At 36.0% G+C, this 19,909-nt stretch overlaps 2 protein-coding genes across 2 annotated transcripts; one reads left to right on the forward strand and one right to left on the reverse strand.

Annotated features, from left to right (window-relative positions):
* The first annotated feature begins 363 nt into the window (after positions 1-363).
* Positions 364-10,598, forward strand: LOC107785489 (isovaleryl-CoA dehydrogenase, mitochondrial). The gene is made up of 15 exons (XM_016606812.2): positions 364-565; positions 2,119-2,202; positions 2,287-2,344; positions 4,107-4,231; positions 4,320-4,364; positions 5,509-5,557; positions 5,889-5,998; positions 7,206-7,282; positions 7,478-7,528; positions 7,621-7,685; positions 9,227-9,381; positions 9,477-9,517; positions 9,618-9,672; positions 9,792-9,848; positions 10,250-10,598. The coding sequence occupies exons 1-15, from the start codon at positions 449-451 to the stop codon at positions 10,394-10,396; spliced, it is 1,236 nt and encodes a 411-aa protein (XP_016462298.1). The 5' UTR covers positions 364-448; the 3' UTR covers positions 10,397-10,598.
* A 1,021-nt stretch (positions 10,599-11,619) lies between these two features.
* On the reverse strand, positions 11,620-19,023 carry LOC107785490 (auxin response factor 4). The gene is made up of 12 exons (XM_016606813.2): positions 18,035-19,023; positions 17,879-17,935; positions 17,282-17,467; positions 17,093-17,177; positions 16,935-17,025; positions 16,518-16,682; positions 14,597-14,716; positions 14,434-14,509; positions 13,401-13,560; positions 12,571-13,316; positions 12,298-12,488; positions 11,620-12,049 (listed from the first exon to the last, which is right to left on the reverse strand). The coding sequence occupies exons 1-12, from the start codon at positions 18,413-18,415 to the stop codon at positions 11,866-11,868; spliced, it is 2,442 nt and encodes an 813-aa protein (XP_016462299.1). The 5' UTR covers positions 18,416-19,023; the 3' UTR covers positions 11,620-11,865.
* Between the last annotated feature and the right edge of the window lie 886 nt (positions 19,024-19,909).

Here is a 19,909-nt window from a genome sequence, read left to right on the forward strand (position 1 = left end):
TACTAATGCTTACATCATGGTAAACTGTCTACATCACACCTCTTGAGGTGCAACCTTTTCCCGTATATGAATACAGAATACTATGTGCATCAGAGTAACTCTATAATTTCTTATTAGAGTCAAAGTATATTATTATTCACTATATAAATAATTTCTGACTAGTTCTAAATCGAACACCTAAAGTCTACCCAAAAAAACACGACCTCTTAATTAAAAGTCACAGCTAAAATTAATTATATTTTAGGGACAAAGAAAGGTCCCAACTCCAAGTCTATTTTACCAGTTTGCATAATTACAGTTGCGTCCACAACTTGACTAGTCCAACCACCATTTTTATTTTGTCAAGTACACATAATGTGTGAACTATAAATTCGCATCATTTAGTCATATTTTTCCAATTGTTCTCCATTTTCAAAAAACTGTGTGACAATACGCATAAATAAAAGATATGCATAAATTGTTTGCAGCGAGGTCTTTGACATCTGCTTTGTGCAGAACCAAAAAGCAGCAGCCACAGCTTGCTGCGTTTTCTACTTCCTTACTCTTCGATGATACTCAAAAACAGGTCCTAACCAATTAATATATTAATGAAGTTACAATTATTTTGCATGTATTTTTAGTTGCCTATCTAATGTCAATTAACTGTGCTTTAATCTCCTCTATTTCTTTCCTGTTTTTTATGGTGGTGTTCGGCCACCTTGCACGCACTGGGTACTGGTTAGATAGGAACAAATCACTTAGTATTTTTAGGCTAGCCATTAATATAGTACAATTTCTCTTTTTTGATTATAAATATAGTTGCCTATTTATGGTTTTTACAACTGGGTTGGTAATTCCAGGCTCTGCGATTAGTCTATGACTATATGGAGGTATTTGGTTTAGGTGATTAATGTTATATGGGTAGTCTTGTTTCAGATTTTAATGGAGACTCATTTACTTTTACTTTCTTCTTTTTGATTTTCTCTCCCTTTTGTGGGCCCCTTCTGTAGCAATTTTGATTGAGTTGCTTTTTGTCTTTGATCTGTTATTCTTGGTTTGCATCAGTGAAGGAGCCATGAATTCTGACAAGAGGATTAAAAAAAATAAAAAAATGCTGATATGTATTTCTCTTATATTAAGGGGATTCAAAATTCTATTTATGTATAAAAATTGTTTTTACTCCATTTATGCAGTATTACTTTTCGGCAAAGGGGATTTCAATCGAATACCCTTGATTGCATGTGTCTCCGCCACCGGTTCACATAGTCATATGTGATGCTCTATAATCTGATTTTTTTTTATAACCCTAAAATATGAATTATTTGTGAAAGGTGTTATCAAGGTTTTGGATGATTCTTGAAATGTCACTGAGACTGGGAATTGATAAATTGCTAAATTTATGTGTTCATTCTCTGTGCAAGCTGCATTATGACTTCTGCAGTAGTCAATCTTCTGAATTGTCAATGAAATTATGTAACTTCACTGAATCTTTATTTAAGAAAGCTCTTTCATCCTATATACCGTAAAAGGGGCGCTAAAAGGCCTCATTTCTATAAGCTATGCTCATGAGCCGTCCCTCTTGCAGTAGGTTCAAAATCTCGCCTCCTGTCGGTTGGGGGGGGGGGGGGCTGGTGGTTCATGTCACATGGATAAGTTGAAACCAGTTGTGGAGCCATAAGTTGATACGAGGGGTTTCAAAAAATACTAGAATATCAAACCTAAGATTTGAACCTACGACCAAAGTAATTTTTGAACCCCCCTTTGCCACAACACCAGATTCTTTCCTCATGTCAAGGGGATTCAATAGTTTATATATAACCAAAAAAAATCATTTTTACCCTATTTGCTTGGTACAATTTTTCCGCGAAGGGGATTAATTGAACCTCCTTCTCTCTCCTTAGTTCCACCACTGGTTGGAACCACTATAGAGGTCTGGGAATGGGGTTAAAAATTGATTTAGCATTTTCCTATGCAATTCAGCGGTTAGTACATCACTGCTGAAATCTTTTCCTATTTACTTAAGCCATTTAAGAATATGTATTACTTTAAGGCAATAATTTTGGTTGCATCACATGTGAATGTAATCTTTTTCGAATGCACTATGGCAGTATTCTAATTTTTCCATATGCAAATTTACAGTTTAAAGAAAGCGTGGCACAATTTGCTCAAGAGAATATTGCCCCTCATGCCGAAAAGATAGATAAAACAAATTATTTCCCGCAGGTACATGCAATATCTGCTCTTGTTCTCAGGAGTATTCTATTAACAAGAAATGATATTAAACCTCTATTCTTCTTGTGATATCAGGATGTTAATTTGTGGAAACTAATGGGGGATTTTAATCTCCATGGTATTACAGTGCCAGGTAAGCCTTTGATCATATTCTTTTTATTGATTTTGATGTGATATACTACGGTCAAGAGAGGGCGGAGAAGAAAGCTCTAACACTCCTCTAGAGAGCTATATTTTAAATAACCCAGACACTGATATAGACACCATAGTTTAACCTTCTTGATGTTAAAAGCCGTACTTGCTTTTATACTCTTTCTTGACTTGCATTATTTTCCTGGTATCTGAGAATAAAAAAGGAACTTAATACTTCATATTATCTTAATTGATTTTTTGTGCACTTACATACATAGTATTGGAGATATTCTGGCTAAACAGTAATCTGTCGGAGGGCTTAATCTGTTCATTAAGATGGACATTTATGCCTGGACATTATATCAGCCGAAGCTGTCATAGGGCTAAACAAATTATTTCAGTGAACACTTCTTTCCCAAGTGAATCAACATACTACCAGCTGACAATTACACTCTTTAATAATTGGGCGTGCAAACTTTGAAACAGTATCTCAGCTCTTATTTTGTATACCTTACATTATCCAATGTCTGGATCAGTCTATTGTCCACCAGCCTTTCACTTGTGTGGTGTTTGAAACCACTATGTTCGCTGCCTTCAGCATAAATGATCAGCTTGCCATGAAATGGCATGGACCAATACCAAAAGGGAAATCTCACTTAACTGGGGATTAAGCTATCACGCGTCAATTCTTTTATTTCATGTAACTAGATCAACCTGTCTTTGCTCTAGGGAAACCTGGTATAGAGACAGTCACTGCAGTAAAAAGATTTGTAAAGTCACCTATTTGTAGCTCCAGCTAAAAGGGGAAGATGTAAAATATGATAAATTCCAGTGTCTCTCTTATTATGCTCTTTAGTCTCCCTCTACCCTTTAAGGTTTCACTCCAATATGTGTTTAGCCGTGTGACTAGGAAATGGATTTGCCTTTGAATTGAATTGATGAGGCATCCTCATTAGCATGCATCCAATAGGAGCTGAACTACTAATTCACTAATTATGAATGGGGTGTTTCAACCACTTGCCGTGGTGGAAATTGGTTGAAGATAGTATAATGCAAGTGAATGTGTACTAAAAAGCTGTTGTACAATTTCTTTGTTTGCTTCGTCGTTGATCAATCTAGCACTCAATCACTGGCCGTATGAGCTTTACAGATTAAGAATAGGGATTTATCAGTTGCCAATGTAATTTGAAGCTTCAAATTCAGATTAGAGTATAATGTTTTGGTGATCATGAGCTTCAATATTCTTAACATGTGTAACAGGAGTTTGGTTCACATAGAGTAAGGGGAAATTGGAATCTCCTGATGTCTTGAATAAAGCTTCAATCAGGATATCTTTTTCTGGTGGTATTGTTTATCCCTGCTGAAGCCCATACTTCTAAGGGAGTTGACTTGCGTTAAACAAAGACAGGAGTCTATCCTACTCTTCCTTTGGGTTGCAGAAGCATATAGCTAATAATATGCTTCATTTCTCTCAATAGATACTGTTCTTTGCCTTTTGAATTAAGAAATTAATATCCCATGTCCAAAATATGTTTATGAAAGCAGTTATTTGTAGGGAATGAGTAACCGTGTAGTTCGACTTCTTTCACTTTAGAGCTATCTTTCTTTTTGTTTTCGTTCCTTTCTTTTTTCCTGCTCATAACATTTTAAGCACTATGACCTTCAGATTTTCTTCTTCCTTTAGCTATAAATGCCGTTACATACTGGGACTTGTGACAGCGGCTAAATTTTTATGTCTGAGATTGCTCCTTTCGTCTGTGTAGAGGAATATGGAGGACTTGGCCTTGGTTATCTGTATCACTGCATAGCCATGGAAGAGATTAGTCGAGCATCAGGGTCAGTTGGCCTTTCTTATGGTGCCCACACGAACCTATGCATTAATCAGTTGGTAACTGTTTCACCACTCATGTTTTTGTATATAGGTGGTCTCTCTGTGGCACATGCCAAATATTTAACAATTACTGATGATTTTGTAGGTTAGAAATGGATCGCATGAGCAGAAGCAAAAGTATCTACCAAAGGTTATCTTCCACAATCACATTTTGTTTAGAGTAGTATATTTACATTTCCTGCCAGCTGCTATGTTTTTTCCACTATAGGTGATTTACATCCGTGGTCTTTCAATAGACCACCCTTCATATTCAATGAACCAAAAATTACATCATCTCTGTCAGAAAATCACCTGATAATTGAAAGAGGAAATTATTCATGTTAAAAACTCTCCTTTATATCATGTATGTTTTACCATTCGGTCTACTCCTGCCCTGCACAAATTCTATTAAATTTATTGGTTCAGACATGCTATTTTTAGTACAATGGTTGGAGTCTCATGAAAGTTCCTCTTTAGTTTTGTATTCCTTAAGGATATCATGATTCACCAAAATATATCTCATACGTGCTTCAAATCTTTGATGGTGGATCTGCAATCCAGATTACTTGAAACTGTTGGAGTTGGTGTTTTATCAGGAAAAAAGGTAAAGAAAGAAAGAAAAGGAAAAAATAAAATAGACTGTTGGAGTGAGTATTCCATTTGCCCAGGGTAGGCCATAGTTTTATGAATTCAACAACTTCACATTGTAATGGCACAAGCTCGATTCACAAAGAACTAGGTATTTGAATATACTAACTTACTGAAGCTTCAAATACTTAAGTCTATTACATTTTACAAGTCATCTACAACATCCACACTTAGATGAGTCTTCTCTAGAAATTTTCTGAACTGGATTAGCTCAGATGATCAATGGCAGAAATCATGTGGTACCAAATGTATAACACCAATAAATTACAATTATGATTTCTAGACTTTTATAGCAAGCAGCTGATATGGATTTGTAAGTCGGAATATTAGGAAAGATGTAGGCTTCGAGTTATAGATGAAGGTTATTCATATGGTTGGATTTTGTAAATTTACGTCACTAATATTCTCTTCAAGAAGTTCTACGGAGAGCAAGTTGAGCTATAGTTTGCTCAAACATAGCCCCTAAATTTCTTCTGGCTTTCAATTGGCACGGATTTGGCTTTTAATATAAGGGCAAAAAAAGCGGGACAGTCGTTATTTTTATTTTTTATATCCTTGTTCAGTTAATTTTAATCCCTTATTTTTTAAATAAAATGTCTGAATGGCTAACATAGTGGCTAACTCTTTTATGACTTGATTGGATGTAGCTAATCAGTGGTGAACATGTGGGGGCTCTAGCTGTGAGTGAACCTAATGGTAACTACTGTTAATTCCTTTTTATTTTGTTTTTACTTTTGTTATACATAGGGGAAAGGGGACTGGGAATGGGGAAGGGGAGTACATATGGGGATTTGAACCCACACGCACATGGTGGAGGTTGGATAGCTCACCAATTGAGCTCTACCCTGAATCCCCAACTACTGTTAATTTTCATTTTGTGTCTCTCGTCAATCATATTAATTTGGATGTTAAATCTCCATTTCCTTTTTCATTGGGTGGAGAGGTGGTCAGCTATTATGAGAGAGCGAAAGGCTTGTGAATTTTTATGTGTTGAGTGTCACTGAATAGTTTCATTTTCATGGTTTAGCCGGGTCAGATGTTGTTAGCATGAAGTGCAAAGCTGATCGTGTTGAGGGTGGTTATGTTCTGAATGGAAATAAAATGTGGTGCACAAATGGTCCAACTGCTCAGACGCTGGTGCTTTTCTTGAATATCTCTCCTTACTTTTCAATTTTATCACCCAGACTGCACTTGTGGGTTTACACTCGTTTTGTTGTTGTACTTCTCCGTTTTATCAAGATTCCTTCTCACTTTACATCGTTTGATTGCCATTAGTTCCTGAGGATTTATCTTTTGTATCACAGATAATGAATAAAAAAAAAGGATATTGTTCTTAATTTTTCGTTGTAGTAATAGTAATTTTTGTTACCTCATTCTAAAAATAGTCTTAAGAATTTGAATTTTAGATTTGATATAATCTATTAGGTTAGAAATTTGGAAGATGGGCAAAGGTCATATACACCACATGTAAACCTAATACCATATGAAAATCAACTGTTGAAGGACAATAAGAGAAAAGACATCAGTTCAGCTCTTTTCCTGCAAAGGTGAAGGGCTGATTTCTGGAGAAGCTCATTTGTGACATCGAGGAAGGGTGGGAAAGAATTTTTTAAGTGAAGGATTAAATAAAAATAGTTAGTTTGTTTTCCTGAGAGTAGTGACTTTCGTTGTGCTAAATGAATCATTCAACATGCAATACTTTATTCTAGTTGAATTTGATTCACTACTTGGGTTCCTGTAACTGAGTTTCTCTTTACAGCCTTGGATTATTTTTCATTTTGCCCAGAGCTCTTTCTTGCACTCTTCATCTATAATTTTCTCATTTATTCGGTTTGTCTGTTGATCAGCTAAGTAGAAGTACTCATCTAAATTTGCTTATTGACTATTAATTTTGCAAGACAGATTGTCTGGTTTCTTTTTAGCAGTATGCTATAATCACTTGTGGCACATGTGCAATCACAGCTGATGGCTATTGAAAACTTACTTTTGAGATATACTACTGATCACCAGCAAAGTCTATGTACTCTTTGGTTTTACAAAAATTTCTCCTCCTCTTTTGAGTTCACCTACCTTTATATGTTTTTTTGGGCAAATACCTGAACTTTCAGCTGTGAGTGGGGTTTGTCTGTGAGATTCTCTTACAAGTTCAATTTACCTGATATCGTTAATAGATGAAAATGTGCTTTTTTGTTAAAACTTGGCTTTAGAAATAGCGGTCTGTCAATTTTTCTTACATCCTTTGGCTAATTGTTATCTTTGTGTATCTAGAATTTGTATTTCTGGTCTTTTTCTGAACGGCAATTTAATTTTAAGGTTCAGTTTAGAAAATCTATTTCTGGATCAGGTTGTTTATGCAAAAACGGATGTAGCAGCTGGTTCGAAAGGAATCACAGCATTCATTATCGAGAAAGGGATGACAGGGTATGCTCCCTGTACTGATACTTGCGATAGAAAATGAAAAAAGGGAGAGAAAATACTAATTGTTTCTTGTTTTATTTTTCGTAGCTGCTTGATTTCATGACACAAATAGTAAAGCATGATTTATTATAACAAAAACACTAGATATGCCAGTGAGCTCGGGACATGTTTATTCATCTATTTTAACTGAATATACAGATTCTCTACGGCCCAGAAATTAGACAAACTTGGGATGCGAGGGAGTGATACGTATGTACATCTTGCCCAAGTGTTGCTCTGTTTGGATTTATACTTTTGTTACTATGCTGAAGGTGGCCTAATAACTTTGATCTTAACTGTAGATGTGAGCTTGTGTTTGAGAACTGTTTCGTCCCTGAAGAAAATGTTTTGGGGCAGGTAGGAAAAGGTAAGAGTTCTGAATTAACTTCTATGTTGGCCCAAATATCTTGCCTCATTTCTTCCTTAAGATTACACTTTACTTCCGCTTTCGGTATTGAAAGCGAAAAAAGAGGGACTAGCTTATCTAACAGAATAAGTAGGGGAGAATCTGAACAAAGAAGGGTAAAAACTTGAAGGGTGTGATCTAATGAGCTACAAAAATTTCAAGCAAAGAGAGTGCAGCATTTGTCTAACCTTTTAAATACAGCTTATGCTAAAGAGTTCTTAATCTTAGAGTTGCACAAAGTTTTTGTCTAGATTTTTATGTATAGGTAAAGTTCAAAAGATTTATGTTAAGCTTTCACTGGTTTTGAATTCGAACCATTTTCTTCATTCTGCTATACTGCACCTACTTGTACTATTTCTGAGATAATACCCTTTTTTTCCTCGCACACTATATATTCTCCTTTTTATTTTGGTCGCACCAAGTAATGTTCCTTTCCCTAAAGAGAAAAATCTTTTTTTATCGATTGCATAGCACTTGATTGGTAGTCTCCTGCATATTTATTTGCAGTAAGATTAAACGGCAGATGTTCTTTAACTTTTGAAAGAGCATGCCAAGTGAAATATGGAGATTTAATTCAGAATACTACAACAACTACAACTAAGCCTAATCCTAAACTATTTTGGTTGGCTATATGAATCGTCAATATTCATTCTATGCCATCCAGACCTTTTTTATTCCAATAATTAATAAATTTTTTTTTCAAACAATTAGGGATTCTCCAACAATAGAAATTCTATACAAAAAATCTCTAAAGAACTAAAACTCAGTCTTATGCCAATCCTATAAACCAACATTACTGAGCTTTAATCCAAACTAGCTGGTAATGCGTACAACTTTTTAATCTCTTTCTCAATGAACCGGACGGCGAGTTTCTTCCGATTTTATGCGAATCCCCTTTTAGGGAACAAGGCTTAAAGGCCAGAAATCCTAGAGTATATAATTCTGCAGTTAGACAGAGCCGGTCTGACCGATCCGCATCCCCGCGATCCTGTAATGAAGACAGTACTCGAAGAATTTCGTCGGAGAATGCTACTTCATTTTGCATCTGCTCCTTTTGTTTCAAATCATATGGCACTCCTATTTTTGGGACGTTCCAAAATGTTTAAAACCGTTTCATTTCTGTCAACTTCTTCAATTTCCCAGAATTCAGTTCCTTAAATTATCCATATTTTAAACTTTGATGTGATTTTTCTTTATCGAACTAACTTTTCAACTGTTACTTCACTATTTTCTTCCACCAGCATTAGTTTAATCCATACATAAACATTAATATCTTAAACTTCCTGTCCAGCACCATCGTATAAATTGAAATGGAGGGAGTATTTGTTAAGTTCTTTGTAAGTCTGCATAGCTTGCGAGAGATTGTAGGTCTTTTGCAGCGACTTCCTTTGAAGTTATTTTTGGTTTACCTCGTCTCTTTTTTAATCCTTTATCATAGTGTCACACCTAGACGATGTCATTGCTCCTATCTCTCTCTTAGTAAAGTTTTTCTATTGCTTCAGGTGTTTATGTCCTGATGTCGGGGCTCGATCTAGAGAGACTTGTTTTGTCATCTGGTCCTGTTGGACTTATGCAAGCCTGTCTTGATGTCGTTCTCCCCTATGTTAAACAACGAGAACAATTTGGGCGACCGATTGGAGAATTTCAATTTATACAGGTTCCTAACTGCCTTCTGGATGAATGTACTTTTATTGCTGTTCGTTGTCTGTCAGAATTCTTAAACTTATCTTGCCTATTGACCTGAAAATATAGGGAAAAGTTGCTGACATGTACACAGCTTTGCAATCTTCAAGGTCAGGTGTTCTTTGTTGTCATACTTCTTCTCTATCGTTTTCGTTACTGCACTCTGATCGATAATATCATGTACTTATTCTTTTTCATTGTTCACAACAGATCATATGTCTATTCTGTTGCAAGGGAATGTGACAGCGGGAATATTAACACAAAGGTCCTTGCAGTAGAAATTTTCATTGGTTTAATTTTAGTTTCTTTACTCTATAAAAGCTAAAACTTAACCAAAGAAACATTTTTTCCTTTGCACTTAACATGCAAATTATGTTTGTTCAGGATTGTGCTGGTGTTATACTCACTGCTGCTGAAAGAGCAACCCAAGTAGCTCTTCAGGTGAAAAACTTAATTGCTTTCTGTTCCTCTATGATAATTAGTTCTTCTTCACATCGGCTGTGTTCACGCGGTCATCTTTAGTTCGGAACTTGCTATTATTATTTCTGACTGGTTTAAGAGCACAGAAAATGACTGTCATTTCTGAAAGAATCCCCTAGCAGCAGTTAGCGGATTCTTCACAAATTTCTTTTGTCTTGGCTTATTCTAGTAATGCCAAAATGTTAACGTAATTAAAGGCACACAAGCTGCTAGCATTTAGTTGGAAAGATAATAGGGTAGAGGGCCGGCCCATAATCACTCGAGGTTCAAACAGTGTGTGCCATCTGGCTCCTGAGAATTTCTCGGTTATAAAGGTTTAGTAGGGAAGATGATATGCTTATGGGCTTGTGCGTGTGGTGCAGGCGATTCAGTGCCTTGGAGGCAACGGCTATGTGAATGAGTACCCAACAGGACGTCTTCTCCGAGATGCCAAACTGTATGAGATTGGGGCAGGCACAAGTGAGATCAGAAGAATGATAATAGGTCGTGAACTCTTTAAAGAACAATAAACATTGAAATCGATGGCTTCTTGAGCTTCTTGGGAAAATATCACATATTGAGCCCCCCCCCCCCCCCTTTTTTTTTTCTTTACATTTTTGGAACAAAAGAAAAAAAAAAGTGAAGTTGTTCCCTTTAGCTTTATGTACGTGAAAAAGGAATTAAATTCGTCTATTGGGAAAGAAAGCCATTATCTCAAGTGTTCTGGAAGGCTAATACTCTTTATTCCCATCATCTGCTAATATTTTCGGGAGTTCCTAACAAATGAAATGGAAGAGTTGTGATTGTGGCTAGAAATGAGCTTACTCTGAGAAGTCAGGGTAGTATTTTGGGAAAAAACTTAATCTAAGCGATGCATGCACCAAATTTAGTTAGTTTGATTGTAGTAAAGCGTTTAGAGTTAATGTAAAAGGCAAAAAAAAAAAAAAAAAAAACAGCAAATCGTGTTTTTAGCGCATGTAGCTCTAGGAATTGTACCAGATAATACCATTTTTAAGAACAAAGAATTTTGTACAAAGATAGCCTATGAAAATTGGTTTCAGTGCTTTTATACCTTAGTATTGACAAAACTAGTTATAGGGTTGTTATTGGTGATCCACTTCATTAAAATATTCAAATAGTAAGGCTACTTGTAGGGTTTATAGTCTGATTATTGACACTACCAGTGCAATCTAGGCAGGCATTAGATGGCACTAACAACCCACCCCCTTCCCCACCAAAAATATTTAGTGGTGTCTAGACTTGTTACTGGGCAATAAAGAAGTACAGTCAGACGCTCTATAACAACAGCTCTATATAACAATCATTCATTATAAGCCAAGATTTTTAGGACCAGATTTTTATGTTATAACATATGTTCTTTATAACAGCACCTCACTACAACAACAAAAAAATATCGAAATAAACGAGACTGTTATAAAGAGGTTTGACTGTATTTTCTGGAATAAGTGCCTCAAACCTTTTTTTTACAAAAACTTGCAATAGCATGCACTAACACCATAATATCACTACTATCTTTAACAAATGAAAAGTCATAAAAATATGATTTTAATATTAAAATGCTCCAAATTCCATCAGAAGCTAACTCACACTTTCTCTCATTTATATCCTCCTACCTAAATAAGAGATTAGATAAGTTAGAAGGTGAAAACAAAGTTAAAGTAGGTGATATAGTGTTTCCCAGGCACAACTTGAGGGGGTTGAGTTGGGCTGGGGAGGGGGGGATGGAGAGGAGTAGTCATACAATGTTCAATATTATACATAGTGGAACATAATCAGAATTCAGAGTTATGGCATATGAGTCGCCATATAATTTTATCACTACAAGCCCCATTGTAAGTTGAAAACAGACTTCCAACATAACTTCACAAGTTGACTAAGGAATAACAATTTATTTAACATAACAAGAACATCTAGTAGGTAGAATAGTATCACATATATATAATATAACAAGCACGAAATTCATAGGACCTCAGCTTCTTCATATCCTGATTACAGTTGGAGAAGAATCAGGCTGGCCTACTGAAGAAGATTTTGAGGCATCCATGAATGCTGGCGCCTCCTCCAAACAACTTTGAGTATCATCACTTATCCCCTCAATAGTCATTTTCTCCACTTCTTCTTGAGTGTATATATGGATCTTGGATACTACCTCACAGAACTCGCTGCAACAGTCATTAGAAGGTAACCATAAGTGTATCGACCAATCACTTGTGGGAGGAGAAAAGTAAAAGAAAACTCGGATTCTGTAGAGATGATTTAACATCCAAAACTCAAGAAGCTAATTGGAAGAGAAATTTTGTGGGGTTCTCATGATTCATAGATATACGTCGTTTTGAGTAATATCTTTTGAACTTGGTATAAAATAATTGAGACAGCAATGAGAACTCAAATGCATGAAAAAGAGACTTACTGCCATGGATCGTCTCCGACAACCATCATGTCATTCTCACTGTCGGTATACAAGATTCGCCATCCCTTATTGGGATCTCTTAGGAGGTCTTCCATGTTGAAAAGCCTCTCCAACTCAACCAGCAAATCCTCATAGCCATTCAACCGTGAGAGATCAATGGCTCGTCCAACCAAGCTGCCTTGTTTGTGAACCTTCACCCATTTATTAAATATTAGCAATAGAGTCTGAAGTGAAAGCATTTCCAATCCATTAAGTGCACTTACCGAAGCTTACCTTTGTACAGCTCCTCTTACCAGAACTGTGCGAGCTAGGAGTAGAGGGTTCTTTTATTAAGGAAAAGCCAAATAGTTTACAAGAAGCCTGTGCATTTAAGGAGCCACCGTTCTCATTCTTGAAATTTGTCTCCGGAATAGACAATTTGGACATCTCCAGTGGCCTCTGCTCATTTGCAAACTTCTGCATTCCATCTTCTTCCCTCCTAATCCCATTTTGGATTGAATTCTGGTTTAAGGTAGGATTTTCTCTTTGGAAATTGTTATTAATGTAGGAATGCACTACAGGATCTTGTCCAGCTCTATACATCGCATTATATGGTAGAAACACATTCCTCACCCCTTCAGAAGCAAGGGGATAGAAATTGGTCTTCGGCCTCTGATATGTGCTAAAAACATTGCAACCAAATTCAGGTTTTCCCCAAGCACCAAAATTAACATCACCTTTTCCAGTAAGGGATCTTAACAAGCAAATTTCTTGACCTTGCAAGACCTTTGGAAACCTATTGGATTCCAGAAAGCCTGTGTAGGTTGTTGGAGGCTGAGTTTTCACAAAGTCTCCAACAACTATGTTCTCTATACCAGTTGGCATGAGATTGTGACGAGCTACATTTTGCAGCTCAAAATCCAGTGGGCGGACTGTCTTATCACATCCATAGGGAGGTGATATCAGACCTAAATTTTCTTGACCTTGCAAGACCTTGGAGGATCTTACCGACTCCTCAAAGTCCAAAAGAGCACTCCCTCCTGTAAAAAAGAACAAGAACATTAGTGGAATCATGACATAATGACAACATAATCAAAATAATATTCGAAAAGTTTGATCAGTACCAGCAAAATGGCTGTCCAATGATGGAGCCTGCTGACTAGTCCGCAGTTTCTTCAGTCTTGGAGACTGAATGCTCAGTGGTGGTAAGGAAACTGAAGAATCAATTTCCCACGGAGAAACCCGTTCTTGATGATTACTCATGATATCTTCATCCCATCTGACCTATTATAGTTGATAACAAGGATACTTAGATCAAAAAGTTTTCGAGTTATCAACGGACACAATACTTATTATAAATTTGTAACAGCTTTGGTTAGAAGAAATTATTTCAAGATATGCAATACAAGGATGTATTTTAATATTATGCCAAAAGCAAACTTTATCAGTCTTGACAGGAAAAATCTATCAAGCATCTTACAACAACTGAGCATTTAGCAATTTCTCGTTGTAGTTACAATCAAAGCAAGAATAGTTTGATAATTAATCTTAGCCCTGAAGGGCTATACAGGCTTTAATGCACATCCATATTCTAATTATTATTTTTTAACATCAAAACCAAGAAACGAACATCAAAATCATTCTCTTAACTTTCAAACATTCCAACTTTGCTGAACTCGTCTGAATCACACTTAGACGATCCAGTTCACAACCAAACATTACACACAAGTTCCAATCAACTAAATGGACTTATCCAAGGTATCAAAACCACCATAGGAGTCCGACAACACCGAAGTCAACTCCCGGTCAAGCCTTTGAATTATCCAATTCTTCAAATTGCCGACTTTCGACAAATACAATTAATAAAAGAAAAAAAAACGAGCATATGGTCCTGCGTCTCCTTCTAGTGTTCCTAGTGGTATTCAACAAGCAGATCAAGGTGTTAGAAAACTGCCGAGTCTGGATAAACAGGGTACTGCTACAAGGGAACACCGGCAGAAAATTCAAGAACATAAAGGGGTCTGAAAGTAACAAGGAAGAAAGAAGAGCACCCTAGATAAATAGAACAAATTTCCAACTGGCTCAAAAACATGAAATGATAAGTGGAGCATAACAACTTCTATATACAATTTAATGTCAAGTATATGCTAGAAGTACCATCAAACATCTCCATTTTGAGTTGGGCCACCTAAAGGGATCCATATCACTTATCCCAGTCACTACACCGCTGTACCTGCATGCAGTAGTGGAAATTTTCTATTACAACATAAACCTTCTGCAAAGAAAAGCTGAATATGGGATTTGGTAAGGATATAAGTACCTTCTTTCAGGTGAATCATCTAGATCAAATCTCATTTTAAATCTTGTTCCAACAGGAATCCGATTGCTGATGCTTTTCATGTACTTTTGGTACGGTACAACAAAATCAGCATGGCTTGCCCTACATTACAAGCAAACTTCATCACAAAACCATCTATGTAGCATTAATAATATCTGGAAAATTCATGAATGCAAACTCCTGCAGGCTGCAAAAGTGACTTTGAAGAAAATTTCACACATTTTAACATAAAGGAATTTGATTACAGGATTGCACATAATATGAGGTTTTTTCATTCATTAGATTCTTTTTTTTTTTTAAGAATTCATAATTCTTTGTTGTTTCTTAGGATATAAAAGGTATTATAATCAGAAGAAGACTCTGCCTGGGACACACACATGAATTGAGGGAAGCAGCAGAAATCATGCTTCGTGCATCTTCTTAACTGAATCAAGAAGATGAGCCATTGATTGCTTTAGCGAACATGAAAACAAGCCATTAGAGGTACAGACTACTCGTACACAAGTAAGCTTCCACAGAATTAGTTTACTAGGCAAAAATACTTGACATGAGCCACTTTAGAATACATGCACCACATTTGTACAGTAAGCACAGAATGCATCTGAACGACTCATATTAATCGAACAAGCCTATTTTTGTCTCACCTAATATTTTTCATCTGACTACTGGAAGTTGGGAATCCAGGACTATTAGTGCCCGTTTGGACATAAAATTTGATGGAAGATTTTTCTAAAAAAATTTCACTTTTTTTTTGAAATCAGCGTTTGTTCATAAAATTTCCAATTTTCACTAGATGCATTTTGAAAATTTGAAAAACTGCAAAAAGCTGTTTTTTAAAATTTTCACTCAAATCACTCACAAAACTTCAAAAACAACGCAAACTGAAATTTATGTCCAAACACAACTCTAAATTTCAAATACCATTTTCACTTGAAAAAAATTTTCACCAGTTTTTCGAATTTTACAATTCTTATGTCCAAATGCCTACTTAATTAAGGTCATTAACTTTTTCGTAAATGAAAAGACCACTACCTAGTTTAATTTCGGATCAAATACTTGGGGTGCTCTTATAAGTTACTAGCCTCAATTCTGTTTTGTTTCACAGCTGATGCCACATAATTGAATTAAGAACCCCTAGTAGTTCCTGGATTTAGAAACAACTGACAAATAGAATAAAGGTGGATTGCAATAGAGCCAAATAACTGCCACACCGCCATGCAACCATTCCGCTCTGTTCTGGCGCTCCCGCCAAAGACAGTCCAAATCTAACCTCATGCTTCAGTGTAATATCACATCATTCTTACTAAAACAACACAATAATATGTAACAATGACAACAATCACTGATGTTTTAGTGTCATCCGTCTTATAAAGTCGTCTCCGTATTGTCTATGCACTGACATTTATTTCAAGAAATAGAAAAGATAACACTCAAAACCATCTGAAAAGGAGATAGTAAATCAATATATACTTCAAAAATAACTCAGTTCCTAAGTTTGACCGTAAATAGTACAACTTTACTCCTAGTGCAACTATTTCCTTATAGAAAGCTAAGCAAATCTTCTAATACGACTTATCTGCATGTAGAAGGCTACACCGTTTGTATCTATTAAAATATTAACAGGAAGCATTATATGGTGGTTATCTAAAACTTAGATACTTCATTTCAATCTTCACCAACGACAAGTTAGATGGAAACTAGCAATCCTTATTAATACATATTTGGTTGTTTTGACTTCATAAAATAAATGGAATTAAAATTAAGGCACGTGAATATCAAATCTAATTAACATCGTACAGCCTTAAATAGTAAAATTGTACAGACATGGGATATCACCACAGATTTTACTATGTAAATTAGGCAATAACTAAACAAAAAACCATACACAGATTTAGCGAATTACCTTGGGCTATAGAAAACATGGAATGTGCTCTTGGCTGACACAGCGGTAGCAACTGCTGAAAGAACATCAGAACCAGAATATTGACTTTTGATTATTAATTCAGGAAGCCCATTTCTAGGTCTAGCAGCTCTTCTTATTCCCAGCCTGAGATCTCCACCTTCTCCCCTACAAAGATCGTTGTGACTAATTCAATAAAATTTAAATAACTATGGCAACTGAACAAGCTTCAAAAGTTGAATATCGGAACAACTAAAATCTTGGCAATGATGTCCTAACTGGTTATTGCATAGTAAAAACCTAGGAATTGGACCTAATGATCCTGACAGCTTTCAAGCACGACGACTTCATATTTTCATATGTTCTAACGCCTTAAAAGTTAACCACTCTGAGTTTATCATTGTGTCAAGATATGTATACCTCAAGAAGAGAACTGCATCCCCTGAGACAAGATTCTTTTGGCTGACAAAAATACTCCATCCAGTAGTTAGCAAATGTCGCCTCGGCTGGCCTGAAAGAAGAGCATCACATCATAAGAATCTCAGACTGAGCAAGTATCTAAGTATTTAACTTAATACCTCTATAAATGTGACGGAATTTCCACTCTACTCCATGCAGATCCTTAGCAATCAGCTCCTGAGATGGTCTTTGCTCTTTGTAATCCTACATTTTATAATGTAGCAACAAGTTAGAAGTAAATTTACCAGACAATTACATGTAATCAGCTAACAATCTCTTTTAGCAAGAATCGCACAATGGAGTCGCACCAGAGGTGGGAAACAGTCTTCAGCTGCTCTACGGGGAACTGAAAAGCCGCCATGGGTACTGGTATCAGAAGCAGTCAGGGTTTTACAGAACATGTGAGAAGCTGATTTTCCTGGATTTACTCCATTCCCTTCCTCATCCACCCCCAAATCTTCATGTTCTTTTCCCTTTAAGCTTATAGCCACTGACTGTGCAAAGTACCAACAAATCATGGAGAACTCAATTCTAGCTCATTGTAGAAGTCATGCTAAAAACCTATGCTGCCTAGACTCTCCAAAATGCTGCCGCACCCGTGTCGGATCCTCCAAAAACACACTTATTTTGGAGGATCCGACACGCACCAGGCAACATTTTCGGAGAGTCCGAGCAACATAGCTAAAAACAAAGATCAGTTCAAGTTAAAAGAACTGAAAAAGGCCCCTTAAAAAATGAACAAAATCAGCAGCTAAACACAGTAAGTTAACACCTTTATCAACAACTAGAACATAGAACAGCAGTTAAAACACAGTAAAGTTAACACCTTTATCCACAAATTGAACATAGAACAGCAAAAAATCAAGATTGGACAATAAAATAGCTGCAGCTGCAATTGGTCTTACCTCTGGAAGAGGGAGAAGAGTGAGCTGTGTATAAACCTCATCATTTTCCTTATTTGCCTGTAAATTCACAAGATTACAAAAAGAAGCATATTGTAAGGAGTTCACAAGTAAAGCCAAAACCTTTTAATCCAAAAGGGGAAAAAATAAAGAACTTACAAGCAACTGAACATCTTCCACTTTACAGAAGATCTGAGGCTGAAGACCAAAAGTTGGAAAATCCATTTTGATGGGTGAAAAAGGAGAAACAGAAACAGCTTCCTCCATATGACCTTGAGGGAAATAAACCACTACATTTCCTTTCTTTGGTAAGCTTGTTAAAGGGCCAGCACAAGCATGCCAAAGTTCCATATAAATTGAGGAAAGAGTAAGTGAAGAAGAAGAAGAGGAAGATGCATTTGAGGAACAAGAAGAAGTAGAAGTAGTGGACAAATTGCAATTAACACAACTACCACCAACACCCCTTTTGTCACATTCTCCATTACAACATGCATTCTTCTCCACTTCACTTACTACTGCATGGTTCAGATCAATTTCCATTAAACCCAAAAAAATTGTTCTTTTTTGGTTTTTTTGGTTTGGCTTTCTTTGTTCTTAGTTTAGCATTACACCCTCAACAAAACAAAGAAATAGGGGGAAAAGCAGATTAAAAGTTGAGCGGAGAGTAATCAAGAACTTGTCACCAAGTTGAGAAATAGTAATAGAAAATTTGGAAATGAAGTCAAATCATGGCTTAAGAAATGTTAATATTTAAAAAGGGGTTGTCTTTAAAGCAAGAACAGGGAAAAGAGATTGAATAAAAAAGAAGAAGAAAGTCATGTTTTTGGAAGTAAAGAGGGAGGAGGAAAAGTTGAGGAGAAGAAAAGAAGTTAAAAGGGTATCAAATAATAACAAGAAATTCAAAGTATGATTTCTCATCTTCCCATTTGCAGTTCTGAGAAGAGGGAGCAGAAGACATAGACAATTGCTAAGGTAGCACAGAAGCAAAAGTTAGAAAAAAGCCAATGTGTTTAGTGCCCTTTTGGATTCAAGACTCTTGTCTCTTTTTTTTTTTCTTTTTTTGAGAAAGATAGCCCCAACAAATACTGTGTTGAGTGGAGGGGACAGGTTAAAGACAGTACAGAACCCACACATCTTCATCAACCTTCTCTCTTTTGCTTTGCATTTTGCCTTTTTCTCTTTGTTTTTTCCTTTTTTAAAAAAACATAATCATAGTATCGATTCTTTTTTCTTTTCTCCATCGTAGATTTGGAAAAATAATTCTATTTATATCAACTTATTGCTTGCTGATACTTTTTCCTCTCTATTTTTCTTATTATTTTTGTTGTTATCAACTTGTTCATATTATCCATCTTAATCTGAATAAAGATAAAAGTTACAGTAGACTAACCGTCATCGTAAAATTAGTTAATTTCTAGTCTTAAACTTATTTGAAATTGAGACATATAAATCACGGGTTCGACAACGGTAAACTTGTTTTCAACTTATGTGAAGGGGAGCCATGGAGCAACGGTAAAGTTATTTTTATGTGACATATAAGTCACAGGTTCGAGCTGTGAAAGCAGCGATAGGTTATTTACATCACACCTCTTGGGGTGCGACCCTCTTCCAAATCTTGCGTTATTGCCTTGTGCACCGAGTTGCCTTTTAACTTGTTTGAGATTGAGTCATAAATATTATTGTAATGTTAAAATTTAGAAAAATAATTTTTTAACTAAGCAAAAGTGAGGCGAGGCCCCCCATTTCCATCAACCAAGACAAAAGGGGAGTTTCTCATTGAATGCAAACAAATGCAGCTTTTAACTCCCAAAAAAAGAAGTTGAAAAGAAAAAAAAACACTTATAGGTGTTCAATTAAGCTAGTAGCACTATCCCTTTTTGGTCACTGAATTTAATTATGCTTCTTGCCTTACCTATCTTTTTTGTTGAGTGGGATTTAAAGATACCCACAACAGTATTTATCATTTTTCCTGAAAAAACATAAACAAATACCTATATCATTTACTAGTTAGAATACCTTCATTAAAACTCATGA

Source organism: Nicotiana tabacum, chromosome 18, assembly GCF_000715075.1.
Source record: "Nicotiana tabacum cultivar K326 chromosome 18, ASM71507v2, whole genome shotgun sequence".
Classification (NCBI taxonomy): Eukaryota; Viridiplantae; Streptophyta; class Magnoliopsida; order Solanales; family Solanaceae; genus Nicotiana; species Nicotiana tabacum.

Excerpts from the sequence above, each read along its gene's own strand:
- LOC107785489 (XM_016606812.2), top strand. The coding sequence starts at position 449 with ATGCATAAATTGTTTGCAGCGAGGTCTTTGACATCTGCTTTGTGCAGA. Across the intron at positions 7,529-7,620 it reads GGGATGCGAGGGAGTGATAC|ATGTGAGCTTGTGTTTGAGA; the intron begins GTATGTACATCT and ends TCTTAACTGTAG. Across the intron at positions 9,849-10,249 it reads CAACCCAAGTAGCTCTTCAG|GCGATTCAGTGCCTTGGAGG; the intron begins GTGAAAAACTTA and ends CGTGTGGTGCAG.
- LOC107785490 (XM_016606813.2), bottom strand. The coding sequence starts at position 18,415 with ATGGAAATTGATCTGAACCATGCAGTAGTAAGTGAAGTGGAGAAGAAT. Across the intron at positions 17,026-17,092 it reads ATTCCGTCACATTTATAGAG|GCCAGCCGAGGCGACATTTG; the intron begins GTATTAAGTTAA and ends CTCTTCTTTCAG. Across the intron at positions 12,050-12,297 it reads GTCGGAGACGATCCATGGCA|CGAGTTCTGTGAGGTAGTAT; the intron begins GTAAGTCTCTTT and ends TGACTGTTGCAG.